Genomic DNA, 18,938 nt, shown 5'->3' on the forward strand with positions numbered 1-18,938 from the left:
GGATGAATACATGCACCTAAAAATTACATGGTGGGGAGAAAAGGAGAGAAGAGACACTTTTTAATGTATTCAGAACAGTACTTGTTTTTAAGGAATATTTATGGAGGGAGTAAATTCTATATGATATGAAAATCAGTATCAACAGACACTTCAGACCAGGTCTCAGGTGATGAGTTATTAATATATGAGGTATTTCTCCTGATATTGCTGAAATAGCTAAAAGTGTCAGTATTTGTTGGACAAATACTGACGTGGTGCCTACTTAGTACCAGGTCCTATCCCTTAGGCCAAGTAAGTTTCCAGTGTCCACTTCCCCATCTCCACGGGCCACTCCCACCTGAGAGGCCGTCCGATTTGATGGCTGTGGAGGATTCCTGTATGACTCCCCAAGGGCCAAAACTGGGCTCTACTTTCACTCCTTCTTCACTGTTCTCTATGGTCGCGGAGCTCTTTAGTTTTGTTTGGAGGGTTCGTGCCTGAAGCTGTTTGAAGGCCTCATGAAATGCCATTTCCATTCGAATATCATTATTCTGAATCTCATAGAACAATCCTGAAGAAATAAAGAAGCCGAAATAAAGGGCTGACTCCCACCATCATAGATGAAGAATGGGTACATTTAATTTCTCTCTGCCACGTTTGTTTTACTCGAGTTTAAAAACCACATCCTCAGTCACTAGAGTAAATAGGGAAAAGGGGAATCTAGCAATGGGGTTTCCCCATCCCACATCCACGTCACAGGGAAACAGCCACACCCACAGCCACACCCACATACGCGTCACAGGGAAACAGCATACCGAGTAAAGTCCAGGCAATAACATTAGTAGGTTCCAAGCATGTAGCATCCTCAAAGAAAATTTCTGCTTGCTCATAGTTCTCCAACAGGACAGCCAGGACACCACACAGCAGCAAGCTGAGAAGAGACCCACTCACATAGTTAGCACTCTGGTCCCGTGTTGCTTCAGTGGATCAAAGACAAGTTTGAGTTGCAGTTTATCTGCTGCATCTCACCCATCTCTCCTCTTCCTATACCTGTGAATATGACTTTCATTCAGAGAAAGGGCTTTCCGGAAGCACTCCTGCGCTTTGATGTTGTCTTCAGTGAGGAGGCAGAAAGCACCATAATCCAGCCAGTTTTCCAGGTTCTGGGGCTCCCGAACCAACCTCTAGATACACACAGCATTGGGAGGGACAGGGTTATTGCAATACTACACCCTACTTTTTGTGCATATAACACAGAAAATGTTCCATAGGTATCATACTTTCTTTTTAAAAAAAAAAAAAAGATTTATTTATTTATTTATTTATGTATGTATATGAGTAAACTGTAGCTGTCTTCAGACACATCAGAAGAGGGCACCAGATCTCACTATAGATGGTTATGAGCCACCGTGTGGTTGCTGGGAATTGAACTCAGGACCTCTGGAAGAGCAGTCAGTCAGTGCTCTTAACCACTGAGCCATCCCTCCAGCCCCGGTATCATACTTTCTATGAAAGCCAAAAATGCCATTTTTCTTTTGCTTACACAGGACCCAGATCCTAAAGTACCGTTCTAGCTTTGAGTATATAATTGCTGACATGACTTAAAAATCAAATCCCCAAGAGATTTATTCCTAAAGTCAACCAATACCTTAGGAACTAAAGACTCTCTTTATTGTGTCAGCCATAGGTAATAATTGTTATCATAATCTTGAGATGGCAAGTACACACAATTATCTATAAATCCAAGAAAAAGGATGATTCATGTAAATGAAAACTACAAAATTATCCAAGTATAGTAGCTGATGTCTTTAAACCCAGCACTTGGGAGGCAGTGGCAGGCAGATCTCTCTGAGTTCAAAGCCAGCCTGCTCTACAGAATGAGTTTCAGGACAAACCAGGGCTACAAAAGAAACCCTGTCTCCCAAACCTAAAAACCACCCCACCCCCCAAAAAAGGAAAAGAAAAAGACAAAAGAAATTAAAGAAAACATGAATAAATGGAAAGCTACCCCGAGTTCAGGTTAGGAAGGGAAGATTTAGTGTTGTTAAGATGTCAACGCTGTCCAGAGTAACCTACACACAGGGCAATCCATCAACATCCCAACAGAAATCCTTAAAAAGTTAAACATAGAATCACTGTACAGCCAGCAATTCCACTCTTAGGTATAACCAAAGTAATTAAACATTAAAAAGAGAATAAAATAGATGCTAAATAGTTTTACAAAAATGTTGCATTGAACCTTTTAGTTTGGTTTGGCGTTTCCATGACAGGATCTCACTATGTAGCTCTGGCTGTCCTGAAACTCACTGTAGATCAGGCTGGCCTCCATCTCAGAGATCCATCTGCCTCTGCCTCCTGAGTACTAGGATTAAAGGGGTGTGCCACTTTTGAGTCTTAAATTTTGGGTACAAGTTGCTTGAAAAAAATATGTTCTATAAATAATTTCTCCTGCTCTGTACTTCCATAGCCCTGACAAGCCTGGAACTTGTTATGCATCCCACACTGGCTTCCAATTCATGGCAATCTTCCTGCCTCTACTTTCTGGTACTGGGATGGCAGACATCACTTTTCCCTGTCGCCTTCTGTCCTCTGGTTGTCTGCCAAGGAACTCTCCACACAGCACTTGGTCAAAGATTTCTTATGAGAGTTCCATGTTTTACATTTACATTTGTTATGCAGTCACCATTGATTTTTGCAAAATGTTTAAAGTCAGGTCAAGGCTCATTCATTTTGCATGTGGATGGCCAGCTGTTCTAGTACTATGTGTTGAAACAACTCATTTATCCATTGAATTTATTCTACAACTTCATCAAATGTCTAATGCCCTGGGTGCTGGGGAGATGGCACTTATGCAAATGTGAGGACCAGAGTTCAGATCCCTAGCACCCAAGGAAAAGCCAGGTAGGTGTAGTAGCCTGTCTGTAATCTCAGTGTGAGAGACAGGGGACTGCACACCCTGAGCCCCAGAGCAAGCTGACCAGCTAGACTAGCCAGATTGGTTAGCTCTGGGTTCAAATGAGAGAGAGCCTGCCACGATATATAAGGTGGAGAAGACCCAGGTTGAATCACACCACCCCTGTGGTGGCTTTCAACTATTTGTAACTCCAGTCCTAAGAGATCTGACGCCCTCTGCTGGCCTCCACAGGCACGAGGCATGTACATGGTGCACATGCTCACGTGGAGACTTTAGACACAAAACAATAAAAACAAACTAAAAAAAAATAGTCAAGTGATCTGTTGGACACATGGCTTATTTCTCTAATTGTAGAACTCAGGCAGTTGAAACAGGAAGACCTCATAAGGCCAGCTTGAGATACAGGGAAACACCTTGTCTCAAGTATGTGCCTAGCACGCTCAAGGTCTCCTGTAGGGTCACAATACTCCATGAACTGGGAGGGCTGTGGGTGCTGCTATGATCTTAACATTGGAGAAAGGAAGAGAGGAAGAAGAGAAGTTCAAGTTTGCCCTTGGCTATGTAATGATTTTAAGGTCAGCCTGGGATACACAAGACCCTGTCTCCAAAAAAGAAAAAGATAAATAAATAACAAAACCAAAACCAAAAATCAAATGATCTTATTCATACGGGCATGGGTTTGGTCTCTCTGTCCTACTGATCTGTGTCTACAGTTTGACTGATCAAGTTTAAATTTAATAAAATCCTACAATTTAATGGGTGGCGATGACACACACCTTTAATCGTAACACTCAGGAGGCAGAGGCTGGCAGATCTCTTTGAGTTCGAGGCCAGCCTGGTCTACAGAGTAAGTCCAGGACAGCCAGGGATACACAGAAAAACTCTGTCTCCTAAAACCAAAACCAATTAAACAACTCTATAAACACACAAACAAAAAAAACATAATTTTACACAGATTCACAAATAACAACAACAATCACTGAGACGTCTGGTTACCTCTTCATAATACACTGCTGCCATTTCAAAGTTCTCGTTGACTTCTGCCTCAAAGGCAAAGAGTCGAAGCTGATTGCTGCTTGTCTGAATCGTTGAGGTGGTGCTTGGAACATCATCCGGGATGGCCTTGTCATTGAGATCATAAACAAACAAAATAAACAATTACATGTGGAAATGTTTATAAAATAAACTGGATATGAGATCCAGTCATAACATAAATGAAGTGTGTGTGTGTGCGCGCAAGTGTGTGTGTGTGTGTGTGCATGTGCGTGAGCACATTCATGTATAATGGAAGGAGTGAGCTTGTCCTGAATTCCCTCTATAGACCATGCAGGCCTTTACCTTTCAATCCTCCTGCCTCAGCCTCCAGAGCAACTGGTATTTCATTCCTGCAGCTACAGGGCCAGGTTCCATTGTTTCAATAACGATTTCTTTCATAGAGGTAATAGAAAGGCTAACCATAGTAGGCACTTGGGAGATGGAGGCAGAAGGATCCGTTCAAGGCCATCCTTGGCTACATAGCAAGTTCAGAGCTAGCCTAGATTATTTGAAACATTGTCAAAAGAAAGAAAGAGAGGCATTAGGCAAGCAACCCTTAATTTCTCAAATGTACCGGAGCAGTCTAGGACCTCACATAAGCCTGAGAAATGCTCTAACTGAGCTATAGTCCCAGTCTAAACCCTCAACATTTTTAATAAACTATTTTCTTTTTAATAAGCTTTAAAAAATATTATGTATATTGGTGTTTTGCACACTTCTCTGTGTGAGGGTTAGGGACAATTGTGAGCTGCCATGTGGGTACTGGGAACGGAAACCAGGTCCTCTGAAAAAATAATCAGTGCTCTTAACTGCTGAGCCATCTCCCTAGCTACTAACCCCTCAACTGTTAGCTCCTCATTTAAGCTGTTTCTACCCGTGCTCTGTCCTTGTGATCTCAGATGGAGAGTCACCCAAGGTTTCTTTCCTCCTTTTTAAGGCTAACCTTTCCACCTCAAGCCCTGGTTCCCTCGGTTGTCCACCTAGGGCTTTCTCACTGTACGTCCTCCCTTTACTTCATTTTCTTGTTTGCTTTCTTTGAGACAGGCTCTCACACTCTCGCCCATGATAGTCCGAAAAGAACAATGTAGCCCAGGCAAGCCTAGAACTCACTATGAAGCCCAAGCTGGCCTCCATGCATGGCTATCCCCCTGCCTCATTCAGCCTCATGGGTGCTGGAGTCACCACGCCCAGGACTCACTTGGTTTTAACTTTTCCACTTTGCCCACTTCATTTACCAGCCCATTTAAGCGCTCGCCTTAAAGAGAGCAGTCCTGTAATTTCTAGATTCTATGTTTCTTTGTCCAACTTCTTGAATGTACATTATTTCCTATCGATATATTTACTACTCAGTTAATTTTAGTTTGAATCTTTCCAGTGTAAATGAAAATTCCCATGGAAAGTTTGACAATAATCTCCTTATTGTCAGATCCAACAAAATTCCCCAGATTTGTTTTTCTTGAATTCCTAAGTATTGGACAATGTACATCTGTTTTCTTTTTAATGCTTTCTCCTTGGCTCCGGCAACCCCACACTCCCCTGCTTCCTGAACAGCTTCATTTGTCCCCCTTGCCATTTCTTCTGCTCACCCATCCCTTCACTCGTACTTCCTAGGCATCTGCTACCAGAGCCCCCGGTCTTTCCTCATATTTTTTTCAGGCGGTTGTGTCTCTGGTCACATGGCTCCTCAAACCTCATCTCTAGGTCAAACTGCTCTCTCTTAAGCAAAGACCCACCAGTGCTGATGTTCAAAAATAAACCCAGTATAACCTGCATCCCCACATCTACTCTTGCTCTGTTCCTTGGCCACCAATGCTCAGTCACCAGGCCCTAAGCTTAAGAACACTTGGCTCAGGCCTGGAGAGATGGCTCTGAGGATAAGAGCACTGGCTGCTCTAGCACAGGACGTGGATTCAGTTCCCAGCACCCACATGGCTGCAGCTCACAACCACCTATGACACAGTTTAAGGGGACCTGATGCCCTCTGCTGGCCTCTGTGGGCACTGCATGCACATAATAGATACATATGTGCAGGTAAAACACCTACACATGTAAAATGAAAATAAATACTTTAAAAAAGGATCCTTGACTCTTCTTCCCTGAGTATGTAATAACCAGACATATCACCAGAGTTACCTCAAGTCTAGCTTCTGTAACTACAATGAGAGTTATTTTCTGTAAAAATATTAATCTAATCAAACTATATCTCAGTGTGAGTAATTGAATTAATTCCTGTTCATAGGGAAAAGGGGGAAAATTTTAAATTAAAAAAATAATTTATGTGAGTGGATGTTTTGCCTGCTCATATCTGTGTACTATGTGTATGCCTGGTGTCCATGGATACCAGAAGAGGGTGTCAGATTCACCTGGAACTGGAATTATGGATGGTTGTTAACCACCATGTAGGTGCTAGGAATTGAACCCAGGTCCTCTGGAAGAGCATCCAGAGCTCTCTACAGTTGCTTAGCTATTCCTCCAACCCTGGAATTTTTCTTTGTGAAGCACTCAAGGCCTTTCCTCCACCCTCCCAAAGCTCTCATCAGGAATGGGTCCCCAGCTTCAAGTCCTGATTCTCCGACCGTACATAACTTCAGTCTCTGCTCCTGAACTCTGTGGCCTCTACAGAAACGTATTTATCACGTTCTTGAGCTCCTAAGCCTTGTGGTGTACCTTGTGACTCAATGCTCTGAAACATTCACCTGGAGATGTTTACAGCTTCGAAGGCCCAGCTCAAGGCCCAGATCTTTTATGAAGCCTTTCCTGAAAGGTCCCAGCACTGCACAAAGCTCTGGCCTGCCCCTGTAGAGACATGCCTCTATCAAAGGATCTACCTCATCTGTGTCTCAAGCCTGACTCCTCTTCTAGACAAAAGTTCTCAGGGATGGAAGGTGGCAAACAGTTGCATCTCAACTGTCAAGAGCTTTCCAAACAAATCATACATGCCACCCACACCCACTTCCAAGCAGGATTGCCCTAACCCTATAGCATCATGCTATCCTGGCTTACCTATTCCAAGAAGACTGATGCATGTAAGGGAAGGTCAGGAAAGAAAGACTGCAGCGAGGAAAGAGAAAAGAAGACAGACAGAGGCTGTGAGGTGGCTTGGCTGTTACACCAAGTAACAGTTGACTACAAGCAAGAATGCAGAAAAGCAGGCGAGATGCAAGTGTGCACACACGGACAGACTCGTGAGTACAAAGCAACGTCAGTCACTAAGACGCACGCTCTGAGCTGGCAAGGGGGCTGTGGGTAAAGGGATCTGCTGCCGATCCTAACGACTTAAATCTGGCCCCGGGGAAGGAGGGACCTCGACAAATACACTGTGACACACAAAATATATGAAAATGAAATTTAAAAATTTAAAGGCAGGGGTTTGGAGAGATGGCTCAGCAGTTAAGAGAACTGTCTGCTCTTCCCAAGGTCCTGAGTTCAATTCCTAGCAACCATATAGTGGCTCACAACTATCTGTAATGGGATCTGATGCCCTCTTCAGGAGTGTCTAAAGAGAGTGACAATGTACTCACATACATAAAATAAATAAATTTTAATTGCTACCATCATCTTTACAGTAGCAATTCAAACATGAGTTTTCAAATATCCAAAGATACGTTTTTCCCTTATTTTTATTACCCTGAAGAAAAATTGAGACTTGTGCATATTCAGAAAATGTTTCATTTCATGATTTCCATAGTTTTTATTTAACAATCCTGTCACATTAAAAATCTTTTATTCTGGCCGGGCGGTGGTGGCGCACGCCTTTAATCCCAGCACTTGGGAGGCAGAGGCAGGCAGATTTCTGAGTTCGAGGCCAGCCTGGTCTACAGAGTGAGTTCCAGGACAGCCAGGGCTATATAAAGAAACCCTTTATTCTTCTTGTGTGTATGTGTGTGTTTGTGTGTGTGTGTGTGTGTATGTGTGTGTGTGTGTGTGTGTGTGTGTGTGTGTGTGTGTGTTAGTGCATGCATGTCTAGTCTGAGGCCAGATGAGGGTGCAGACAATTATGAGCCACCATGTGGATGCAGGGATCAAACTTGTGTCCTCTGGAAGAGCAACCAGTCCTCTTAACCACTGAGCCGTCTCTCCAGTCCTGTGTCACATTCTTTAAAGCTGGAGAACTAATTTTTCTAGGAAACTGAAAAATTATGTTCCTTCTCCTCCAAATGGACTGTCTGTACAGAACAGACTACTTCATTGTGTTTGTTGAATAAAGGAAGACAATGAGCAAAGGAAGGAAGGAATGTTTAGAAAGAATCCCTGCTGCCCTCTGAGGGGGTGGGCTCTCAGCTGTAAACACCTACCTGGTTCAGGGCCACATGCATTTGATCTACCAAGAACACATAAAGCTCACTGATAAATGTCTGCAGTTCCTCCTGGCTTTCGAATGCTGTCGTCTTCAAGTATTTCTCTCTCACAATCTTTACCACAGCATGCTGCAAGACATACACATTCCCGTCTGATGCTGCGGTTCAGCAGTGTACTGACACCCAGGTCTTTAGGACTTCTGATATCAGGCCCATCGGAACCTCAAGTGTTGGTCAGTTACTTCCCTGTCAACTGTGAGGCTCTCAGTGCTAACAGGTCCCCAGTCAACATGTTCTGAATGGATTTATGTATTTAATGACAGTCTCACTATGTAGCCCAGGCTGGCCTGGAGCATACTTTGTAGCCCATGGTGCTCTTCAACGCACATTTCCTGCCTCTGTCTCCCAAGCACTAGACATGTGCCTCAAGCCTGGGTTGTAAGAAATTATTTTAGAGATTTTGCAACATCACTAACAGAGGAAAAGCGCCCATACCATGTGAAGAGGGTCACGGAGCTGAAAAAACCTTGAGAGTAGGTTTGTGACTTGTGTCTTTCCCAGTAGCCATTCGGTGTCATGGAGAAAGGTCTGAGAGGCTAGAGAATGGGATTCTGGTTTAAACACTGTCACTGTACCCTTTCATGTATTCTTTGCTTGTATGTTTTGTTTTGTCTTGTGTTTTGGGGGGGAGGACAAGTTACCCCTCCCCCCTCTCTCGCTCTCGCTCTCGCTTTCACTCTCCCTCTCGCTCTGACTGTCCTGAAATTCTGAAATTCCCTCTGTAGACCAGGCTGGCCTACAGAAATCCTCCTGCCTTTACCCTCCAAGTGCTGGAATTAAAAGTGTGCACCACCACCAGCTAGCATCATATATTCTATTTTGGTACTCCAGTTTCCTTATTTGTTAAGTAAATACAGAGTTCCAGTGTTGCCATTATACTTCAGATGGTTACTGAGAAGCTGAACAAAGAAAACAGAGATAGACAGTTGAAATTTCATAAAACTGTGTGTGGTGGCCCATGCCTATAAAGCCAGCACCAGGAGAGCAAAGCCAGGAGAGAGCCATAATTCAAGACAGCCAAGGTTGTACAGCCAGACATTGTTTAAAAAACAAAAAATTAGACAAATACAGTAGTCTTGCTGTAGCTGCAGTCCATTATCCATGGTCAATTCCAGTTTGAAAACAAGTGGAAAATTCCATAAATGAACAATTCATAAGCTTTAAGTTGATCAGTGATCTGGATAGATGTAGAAGTCTCACACTGTATCCAACTCCTTGGCTCTGAGGTGTCTTCTGCTTAACATTTCATACTGTATAGGATACCAAGCACTAAGCACTCAGTGGACATGATGTTATCAGATTGACAGCCAACATACCATAGCAAGTATATTCAACAGACCCTACTGAACAGAATAAAGGCACCATAGCAGCAGCAGTGAATGATGCCAGCAGTTTGGATACACCAAAGAGAAGCCATAAAGTGCTTCTGTTGAGTGAAAAAAAATCATAGATAACATACACAGAGGAAAACATACAAGCTTTAGTGTTATTCACAGTTTAAGGCTATTTACTTATTTCTATTTTATGTATATAGATGTTCTGCCTGTATATATGTCTGTGTGCATGTATGCCTGATGCCCAGAGAGGCCAGAAGAGGGTATCAGGTTCCCTGAGATTGCAGTTACAGATGACTGTGAGCCTCCATGAGAGTGCTGGAGAGCAAACCTGGTCCTCTGGAGAGCAGCCAGTGCTCTTAACTGCTGAGCCATCTCTCCAGCTCCTTATTCACAGCCCTGAACATCTACTGGGGATCTTAGAACACATACGCCACAGATACGGGGAGAAGAATATGTAAATTCAGCATGTTGGGAATGGCCTGACAGCTGCTGTTTCTTTTTTCCCTCGCTAAGTCAGGTTAAATACTAAACATCTTCATCATATTAATACTCATAATAATCCCAATATTATCTCATTGCTCAAAAATAACTCATCCTCAAAACTAAAAAAACAAAAACAAAAACAAAAACAAAAAAACATTGTGAACATAAATACTAGCCATTACTATTTTAAAAGACTAGGTTTGTTTGGTTTGGTTTGAACAAGATCTCATCATAGCCCAGAGCCCAGGCTAGCCTCAGATTTGTTCTGTAGCTAAGGCTGGCCTTGATCCTCCACCTGCTGAGAACTAGCATTACAAGTGTGTAGCACCAGTTCACAACTCTTACTCTGCAGACAAAGAGGTGAAAGATAACGAGAATCCGTTATAGTGTCAAGAACATCATTTCTGCTAGTGGAGGGTGTGAAGTTTGCTCTCAAGTCCAGCCCAGTCTCAAATGAAGATTTGGGTCTTACAGGCTCTCATTTGGAATAAATCTATAGCATCCCGAGACTGCAGAAGTAGATTGTTTTCTGACATTCTGTCCCAGAGCATCTAGCCGAGCAGAATCAGAGCAGAAACTATTGAGCATGTGTGTGGCGGAGGAGCGCCACTGGCTGATACAATACTTAAAAGAAATGCAGGCTTCACCTTGAGCTGTTCTTTGAAAGCAAAGTACTTTCCAGAGCAGTTGAGCTCATAGTTGAGCTGGCACTTCTGCTCCTCCATGGTTTCGTTGTCTATGTCACTCAACAGTTTAGTCCCTTGCTTCCCAAACATGCGGTGGTATTCATTCAGAATGGCTCTAGAGATGCTCTTGATCTGCGTGTGGTAATCACTCACAGCCTGGGAAAACAACCAAGGTTCCGCAGGGAACAGATTAGAAGTCCTCAACACACTGTACAGGATTCACTGATCACAAATGGATACACACACACACTGCCACACTTCAGGAAGCCACACCGAAGAGTTTGTGTTGGCTTCAAATGCATTGTTACCCACAGTTTCGCCCTGGCATTAACACTTGCCTTCTGAGCTCCCCCTGTCCGGCGGGTGAGAGGTGGCCTCGGGGGTATCATTTCCTTGACTCTGTATCAGGAAAAAGCAACAAAAACAACAAAAACTTTATTATCTGCAGGCCTGTGTTCTTTCATATCTCCCCAGAGTCCATGTAGAGGACAGCCGAGGTCTATCTTTCTACTGCATTTGAGGATTTGAGTTTTCTCACATAAAACCCTAGATCTGAATCCTAGGACAGTATATAAGATGGTACTGATTTGAGCCTGGCTTTATCCTCACGCTTTTTTTTTTTTAAAGTATTGGTAAATGGCCTCTGGACTAAGGATTAGAAAATAATTTGTATCTGTGTGTTTCTGAATATCTGTGTTTCTGAAAGTACACAGATTTGGAAAACTAAGTTTCCTTTCCACCTACGATTTTTGGTTTTGTTTGTTTTTATTTTGTTTTAAGATTTATTTATTTTTTATTTATATGAATACACTGTAGCCGTCTTCAGACACACCAGAAGAGGTCATCGAATCCCATCACATGATGGTTGTGAGCCACCATGTGGTTGCTGGGAATTGAACTCAGGACCTCTGGAAGAGTAGTCAGTGCTCTTAACCACTGAGCTATCTCATCCAGCCCAAAATGAATGCTCTTAATCATAATTTATACAACTGTATTTTGTTTTGTTTTGTTTTTTCGAGACAGGGTTTCCCTGTGTAGCCCTGGCTGTCCTGGAACTCACTCTGTAGACCAGGCTGGCCTCAAACTCAGAAATCCGCCTGCCTCTGCCTCCCAAGTGCTGGGATTACAGGCGTGCGCCACCACTGTCTGGCTACAACTGTATTGTTAAATTACAATAACACTATCAGGCTCTAAGAGAATACTTTTTTTTGTTTTAAAGATTTGTTTGTTTGAGCTATGTGGTGGTAGCGTACACTTTAATCCCAGCACTTAGGAGGCAGAAGCAGGCTATGATACAGAGTGAGTTCCAAGACAGCCAAGGCTACACAGAGAAAGTCTGTCTCCTAAATAAATAAATAAATAAATATTTACTTGTTTTTATTCTATGTGTATGAGCGGTTTGCCTCCATTGATAAACATGCACTACATGCAAATGAGTGCAGAAGAGGCCAGGAGAGAGCTCCAGACGCCCTAGAACCGGAGTTACAGCAGTTGTTAGACAGCATGTAGGTGCTGGGAACCAAACTCGGGTCCTCTGGGAGAGCAGCCAAGTGCTCCTAGTCACTTAGCCACTATGTACCAACAAATTTAGATTACTGCTGAAATAGTAACACGTAACACAGTGATGGTACAGTAAAAACAGTTTTCAAGAATTATATATATGTATATGTGACGCATGTGCATGAGTGTTGTCGCCTATGGCCTTAAAGCGACTCCCAGACAGACAGCAAGGTGTGAAAATACTGTCACCAGACAGTAGGAATTTGGGTGTTTTATACTTTCTTGCTCATGTCAACTGAAAAAAATGTAATGACACTTGGAATGCAGAAACAATAATGAAGTAAACTCTATCCGTAGCAAAGACTAAACACTGCTGCTCAGGACAGGGGAGGTTACATTTGGGAGACAAACTAAGTGGCCTCTTCCTCATTCCTAAACTGTACCAAACAGGAGAATAAGTGCCCCGCACCTTCTAGCCAGTTCCTCTGGCATCCGCTTTGGAACCAGGGCTTTGTCCAGCTGGATCTCCAAGACAATGTATGTCCCAGCTTCTATATATTGCTGCAAAGACATAGTTATTTGTTAATCTCATAAAAAGGCAGTGACAAAACATTTTTAGTAACATCAGGTACTACTTACAATATACTGAGCAAAAATATGTGTATAAAACTGCATATATGGCCAGGCAGTGGTGGTGCACGCCTTTAATCCCAGCACTTGGGAGGCAGAGACAGGCGGATTTCTGAGTTCGAGGCCAGCCTGGTCTACAGAGTGAGTTCCAGGACAGCCAGGGCTACACAGAGAAACCCTGTCTCCGAAAAACCAGAAAAAAAAAAACCTGCATATATGGTGTGATCTCTGTGGGTCACATATTTTACATGGGTAATAATTTGACAGGTATGTAGAAGTAGAGGTTACCTCATGGAAGAAAGCATTTTCATGGCTGTTCTTGAAATTTCTACTCTAATGGCTCTCATTGAACATACTTTTTTTTTTAAATTTACTTATTTTCTTTTTTTGAGACAAAGTATCACTATGTAGCCCTGGTTGACCTGGCACTCTGTGTGGACCAGAGCCTTGAACTTGAGATCCTCCTGCCTCCCCAGTGTGTACCACCATGCCTGGTGAACTCATTCATTTTGCTCTTGGAACTATTTTAAATGCACACCACTCTTTCCTCTTTTCTCTGCACAGAGAAACTCTGTCTGGAAAAAAAAAACAAAACTAAACTAAACCAGTTTGATTCTGGAAAGGAGCTTAACAACAATCTGGTGCCAACTCACTTTGAGGTCGCAGTGAACAAGCTTGCCCAAGGTCGCAGACTATGCATGAGCAAGCATTTGTGGTGACTCATGTCCCACCTCTAGCGTTAGCCATGAAAGCTGTGTTACTCAGGCAAAGTCCAGGAGAATCGAGTTTAGTTTCTGAAATGATGAATATAGTTACCTGTCCTTCAAGATTGTGGCTCAGGGGGGCTTCACTTTCCAAAGGGGTGTCTGAGCTCTGCGATTTTATACTAGGTGCTTGCTGAAACAAACGAACAAACAAACAAAAACATCAAAACGTGGGTTGTTTCATGTTCTTCATAGTACTGGGGACGTTAAGACTCAAAATACATCAATACAATTCTTCAGATGGGAAACGAGTACAAACGTCTGTACGTATGGTCTCAAGAGCCTACCAACTCTCCGAGCCGAGCCCGTCCTTCTATGTCCTTCTCTTTCCCTAGTCTCTCTTCTTTCAGATTCTTGGAGAGAGGTTTGGACAGTGGAGAGTTAAGTCCTCCTGCTTTATTGTTGTGAACCAAATGGTGCCCAGTGTCCCTGAATAAGCTGAACAAGCACTTTGTCTGAAAAGAAACAAGCAAAGCAATCGAACAATGAGTCATAGGTAATGGATCTTCCGCCCCGCCCCCAGGGGGGACAGCTTCTTCAGATCATTTCAGCCGCCAGAATGGAGACCTGAAGACCCTCACTAAACCCCTCCCTTATGGAGCACATAAAGTGGCCACTGGAAATGAGCTGCCTCCCTGTTACGTAGCATGGTAGGAGGAGACCTGGCACCTGCACTTGATTTTGCTGTCATAACTGTAGTCATCAGAAAGATTTCCTCTTTGACATATAATTCTGAATTACCTCAAGTAAAATAACTCATTTCTACAAAAGAAACAATATTTGCCTAATTACTATTATCAAATATGACTGGAAGAATAAGGCAAGTTTAAAGCTCACGATAAAACCTTGGTATGTATAGTTCAAACCACAGTCAATTTTTGTCATGTTTTCTAGGGGAAAGTAATCCCCTGTAAAATTTAACAATAAAAATACATTATACAATCATCACAAAGATAGTTATTTTTCAATAATAAAGTTATGGAAGATCCACCATCCATTTGCATACCAAGCGAGTAGCAGACTCTTTTTTAAAAATAGAAATCAGCCAGGCGTGATGCACATACCTTTATTCCCAGCACTTGGAAGGCAGAGGAAGGCGAATCTCTGAGTTCAAGGCCAGTCTGGTCTACAGAGAGAGTTCCAGGCCAGCCAAGGTTACACAGAGAAAACCTATCTAGAAAATAACCAAAAATAAATAAATACATACATATATAAATACATAAATGCATAAATGCATAAATAAATATCAAACTTATAAGGATTTATCATTAAAATAACTTAAACCCCTTTAATCTACAGTGGCGAACTGTCTGAAAGATACACAGGGCAACGCTGGAGCACAGCTTGTGGGAGTAACCAACCAATAACTGACTGGACATAAGGCCCGCTCCCTGAGATAAAACCTATACCTGACATTTCCTAGGTGACCAAGAACTAGAGACTAGATAGCCAGGACCTAGAGTCAAAACAAATAATACTGATCTAAACACATAAAGAAAAAAAACCCTAAAAACATGGTAATAAAATCAATCTAATGACTTTCTGCTATCCTCATGGATCAGCCTTGATCAGCCACCATCAGAGAAGCTTCTCCTGCAGCTGAGAACAAATGCGGAGAGCCTCAATCAGACATTCCACAGAGTGAGAGACCTTGGAATGCTCTGCCCTAGATGAGATGTCTCCATCAAATCCCTCTCCTCAGAGCTCAGGGAACCTGGCAGACGAGGAGGCAGAAAGAGTGTATGTAAGAGCCAGAGGGGATGGGGGTCACCAAGAAAACAAGGCCCTCTACAGCAACATCAGCAAAGCTCACATGAACTCACAGAGACTGAGTCAGCATGCACAGGGCTTGCACGGGTCTGCATCATGTCCTCAGGGCATGCATATATACACATACACAAGCACACGCACACGCACACGCACACCCACACCCACATGCACACACACATACACATACACTCACACGCACATGCACATACATAACGGCTTCCAGTTCAGTGTTCTTACGGGATACCTAAGTGTGTAAACAAATGACACTCTGATTCTTCTGCCTTCTTCTCTTGGGCTCTTTCCCCTCTGTTGATTTATCCTTCCAACTTCGATGTGATAGCTTTTGTTTTATCTTATTTTGTTATATTTTTTAAATGAATGAACAAATGAGTGAGTGAAAACTTGGCCACTATGGTGAGGGTTAACAACTGAGCTGTCACATAGCAACCACTCCAGGTCAGGTCTCATGGTCAGCACTAGCTGACCAACTATAATGGACTCCACAGTTTCTTGTGTGCTTTTATCTAGTTACAGTTTGGTGGGTTTGTTTTGTTTTGTTTTCTTGTTTGGATGTTGTTTTATTTTGTTTTCTAGTTGTATTTGGCGTTTGCTGTTTTGTTTTGTCTTTGGGAAAGAACTTAAAGTTGGGTAGGCAGGGGACAGGGACAGGATTTGTAAGGACTTGGGGAAGGAGAAGAATATGGCCAAATATATTTAAATTTAAAGATTGTTTTAAATAATAAAAAGACAAATAAATAACTTTAATTGTATTGGTTTTATTTGTGTCTGTCTGTGAGCAAATAACTCTTAAGAGAAGTGCTTCCCTGTTATCTTGTGGGAGCTGGGGATCAAATTCAGGTTGTCGGGCCTGCTTGAAAGTGCCTCTACTCTCTGAGCATCTTGCCAACACAAATGAAAATAATAAAATAGGGTCTGGTGACATGGCTCAGCAGTTAAAGCTTAACAGTTAACTGCTCTTCCAGAGGTCCTGACTTCAATTCCCAGCAACCACATGGTGGTTATCTATAAAAGGGATCTGATGCCCTCTTCTGGCATTTATGTGTATATACAAACAGAGCACTCATACATAATAATAATAATACCATACTCAGGCCTGCCGTGGTGATGCACACCTTTAATCCCAGCAGTTAGGAGGCAGAGGCAGATGGATCTTTGTGAGTTTGAGGCAAGTTCCAGGACAGCCAAGGTGGCACAATGGGACTCTGTCTCCAGAAAAACAAAAAACCCAAAACAAAACATGGTCGAGTCCTATAATCCCATGTACTTGGGAGACAGAGGCAGAAAAGTTGCAAGTTCAAGAACAGCCTGAGCTACATACAAGAAACCCTGCCTATACAGCAAACTCAGTTAGCAACCAGTGCCTGGGGAGGTCAAAAAGGAACTAAATTTACATAGCACTGAAACGATGTCTGATCATGTATGTTTATCACCCAAAGATGAATGCTTCTCTCAGCATTAACGAAAGGGACCTCTCTTTACAGTACACAGTGGTGAATGCCATATACTAACTGGTTCTAGACGTCACTGCAAAGACCTGAGTGCTAAAGACACAATCAAATACATATACGGATGATAAATTAGGAGGATGCATCTTATGCAATTTCTTACCTTTTCAAAGACTGTCCCATCCAGGTAGGGGTACACATGAAAAGCCCCCCTTATCCTCTTCACTCCTGGATACAGGAGTGGGACCATGTTGATGTAAGCCACACCATGAAAGGAAAGCTGGTTTTCATCTTCGGTCTGAGGGAAAACGAGCAGAGCTGTTACAGCTACAGAGCAAAGGGGCATATGGTGTGGAGGTCAGACTAGAGATCGAAGACTTGTTCTAGAAACAAGCTCTGCTAAGCAAGTAGCTGTGTCTCTTTGCTCAGTGACAGACACTTTGGGGCCTGGCATCATTTCCAGGGTGGGTTTAACAGCCACAGGCAATGCATATTAGCAGGGTTAAAGGGATAAAGGCTGTAGCCAAGTCAACATATATTCAACTGAATTGAAATTATAAATATCCAACCAAAAAATCCATTTCAGCAAATCGCTTCTTAGGAGAACAGTAAAATTTTGTAAAAAAAGATAATAACAAAATTTAAGATAATCAGATGGCCTGGCTCAAACTGTATTTCAGAGAGTTCTGTGACACGAGCAGAACCTTCCAAAGCTTTACTATGGCTTCTGACTAGCATATTTTGGCTTAGCCTCTCAGCTGATAGGTCATGCTTTGCTGAGAAAGGGTCTCTCTATGTATCCAGGTTCCACAGAGTGCTTCCACCAATCAGCGACACCTGCCACAGACTAAGGCCCTCATATTGGCGATTCCTGATTCCATCCAAACTCTCACTCCTAAGAGACAGTGCCTCTAATGAACATACTGAAATGTCATTGTGCCATAAAATATGCTAAGGAAAAACCAAGTTTTAGAGAAATTATCAATTCCAAGCTTAAAAGTAATCTCTTTAAATGTGCCTACTATAAAAACAGATGCAAGATGAAAAAATCCTTTGTTTCCATCATAACATTTCATGGCTTTGATATCTAAGGAATATCAGCTAATATATACTATATATAATAAAAGAGGGAAATAGTTACATGCTGATGTAACTAATCCGTTTCAGATAGAGTAGGGCTTCCTTATTTAAAAACTCTTTTGGGGGTGGCTCAGAGGACACAGTGGTTGCCCCACAAGTGTGAGGACAGAAATCTGGATCCCAGCACACCCATAAACGCTGACCATGGGGAGAAACCCACTGGAATCCCAACACAGGGGAGGCTGGGACAGGAGCTCTCAGAGCAGGCCAGCGAGCTAGACCAGCCCAAGTCAGGGACTCTGAGTCCAAGGTGAGAGACTTGGCTGTAACCCAAGGTGGGGGGCACCAAGGAAAACATGTGGTACACATACACACATGTGCACATGCACTCATGCACATGTGCACCCCACACACACACAGACAGTCGCATATGCATGCCTATCACACACAGAACCAGCATTTAAAAGGATTTTCAAGGGTAGGCATGGTGTCACATGCCTTGAATCCCAGCACTCTGGAGGCAGAAGCAGGAGGATCTCTGTGAGTTTGAGGCTAGCCTGGTCTACATAATGAGTTCCAGGACAGCCAGGTATGTAGAGAGATTCTACTCATTCCAGCTATGTAGAGAGATTCTGTCTCAAAAGCAAAACAACAACAACAAGAAGGAACAGTTGTTAAGAGCACTGTCTGCTCTTCCAGGGGACTTGGGTTCCCAGCACCCACATGACCTCTCACAACTGCCTTTACCTCCAGCCCTAGGGGATCTGATACCCTAATACAGACATACATACAGTCAAAACACTAATGCACATAAAATGAAAATAAACATATAAACATAACAAACACAAACCATTTTCATTGTATAGGTTCACAGTACACAGCGCCATGTTACATAAGGACATGTTCAGTCACAGATGTGTGTGCACTGAGCAGGCT

At 42.8% G+C, this 18,938-nt stretch overlaps 1 protein-coding gene across 5 annotated transcripts in view; it reads right to left on the minus strand.

Moving 5' to 3' along the window:
- Positions 1–18,938, minus strand: part of Cfap70 (cilia and flagella associated protein 70) — a 53,639-nt gene that overhangs the window by 14,319 nt on the left and 20,382 nt on the right. For 3 of the 5 annotated variants that reach the window (XM_028758560.1, XM_028758564.1, XM_028758562.1), the window contains exons 9-19: positions 17,086–17,220; positions 13,974–14,141; positions 13,739–13,819; positions 12,762–12,853; positions 11,131–11,191; positions 10,754–10,948; positions 8,224–8,355; positions 3,890–4,015; positions 1,030–1,163; positions 795–910; positions 338–550 (exon numbers count right to left, since the gene is read on the minus strand). In XM_028758560.1, coding sequence (XP_028614393.1) covers positions 338–550; positions 795–910; positions 1,030–1,163; positions 3,890–4,015; positions 8,224–8,355; positions 10,754–10,948; positions 11,131–11,191; positions 12,762–12,853; positions 13,739–13,819; positions 13,974–14,141; positions 17,086–17,220 — 1,453 coding nt within the window. Of the gene's footprint in view, positions 1–81; positions 199–337; positions 551–794; positions 911–1,029; positions 1,164–3,889; positions 4,016–8,223; positions 8,356–10,753; positions 10,949–11,130; positions 11,192–12,761; positions 12,854–13,738; positions 13,820–13,973; positions 14,142–17,085; positions 17,221–18,938 lie in introns of all 5 variants that reach the window. The other 2 variants (XM_028758561.1, XM_028758563.1) reach the window with 2 other exon arrangements.

The sequence above is a fragment of the Grammomys surdaster genome, unplaced genomic scaffold, assembly GCF_004785775.1.
Source record: "Grammomys surdaster isolate TR1022 unplaced genomic scaffold, NIH_TR_1.0 126198, whole genome shotgun sequence".
Classification (NCBI taxonomy): domain Eukaryota; kingdom Metazoa; phylum Chordata; class Mammalia; order Rodentia; family Muridae; genus Grammomys; species Grammomys surdaster.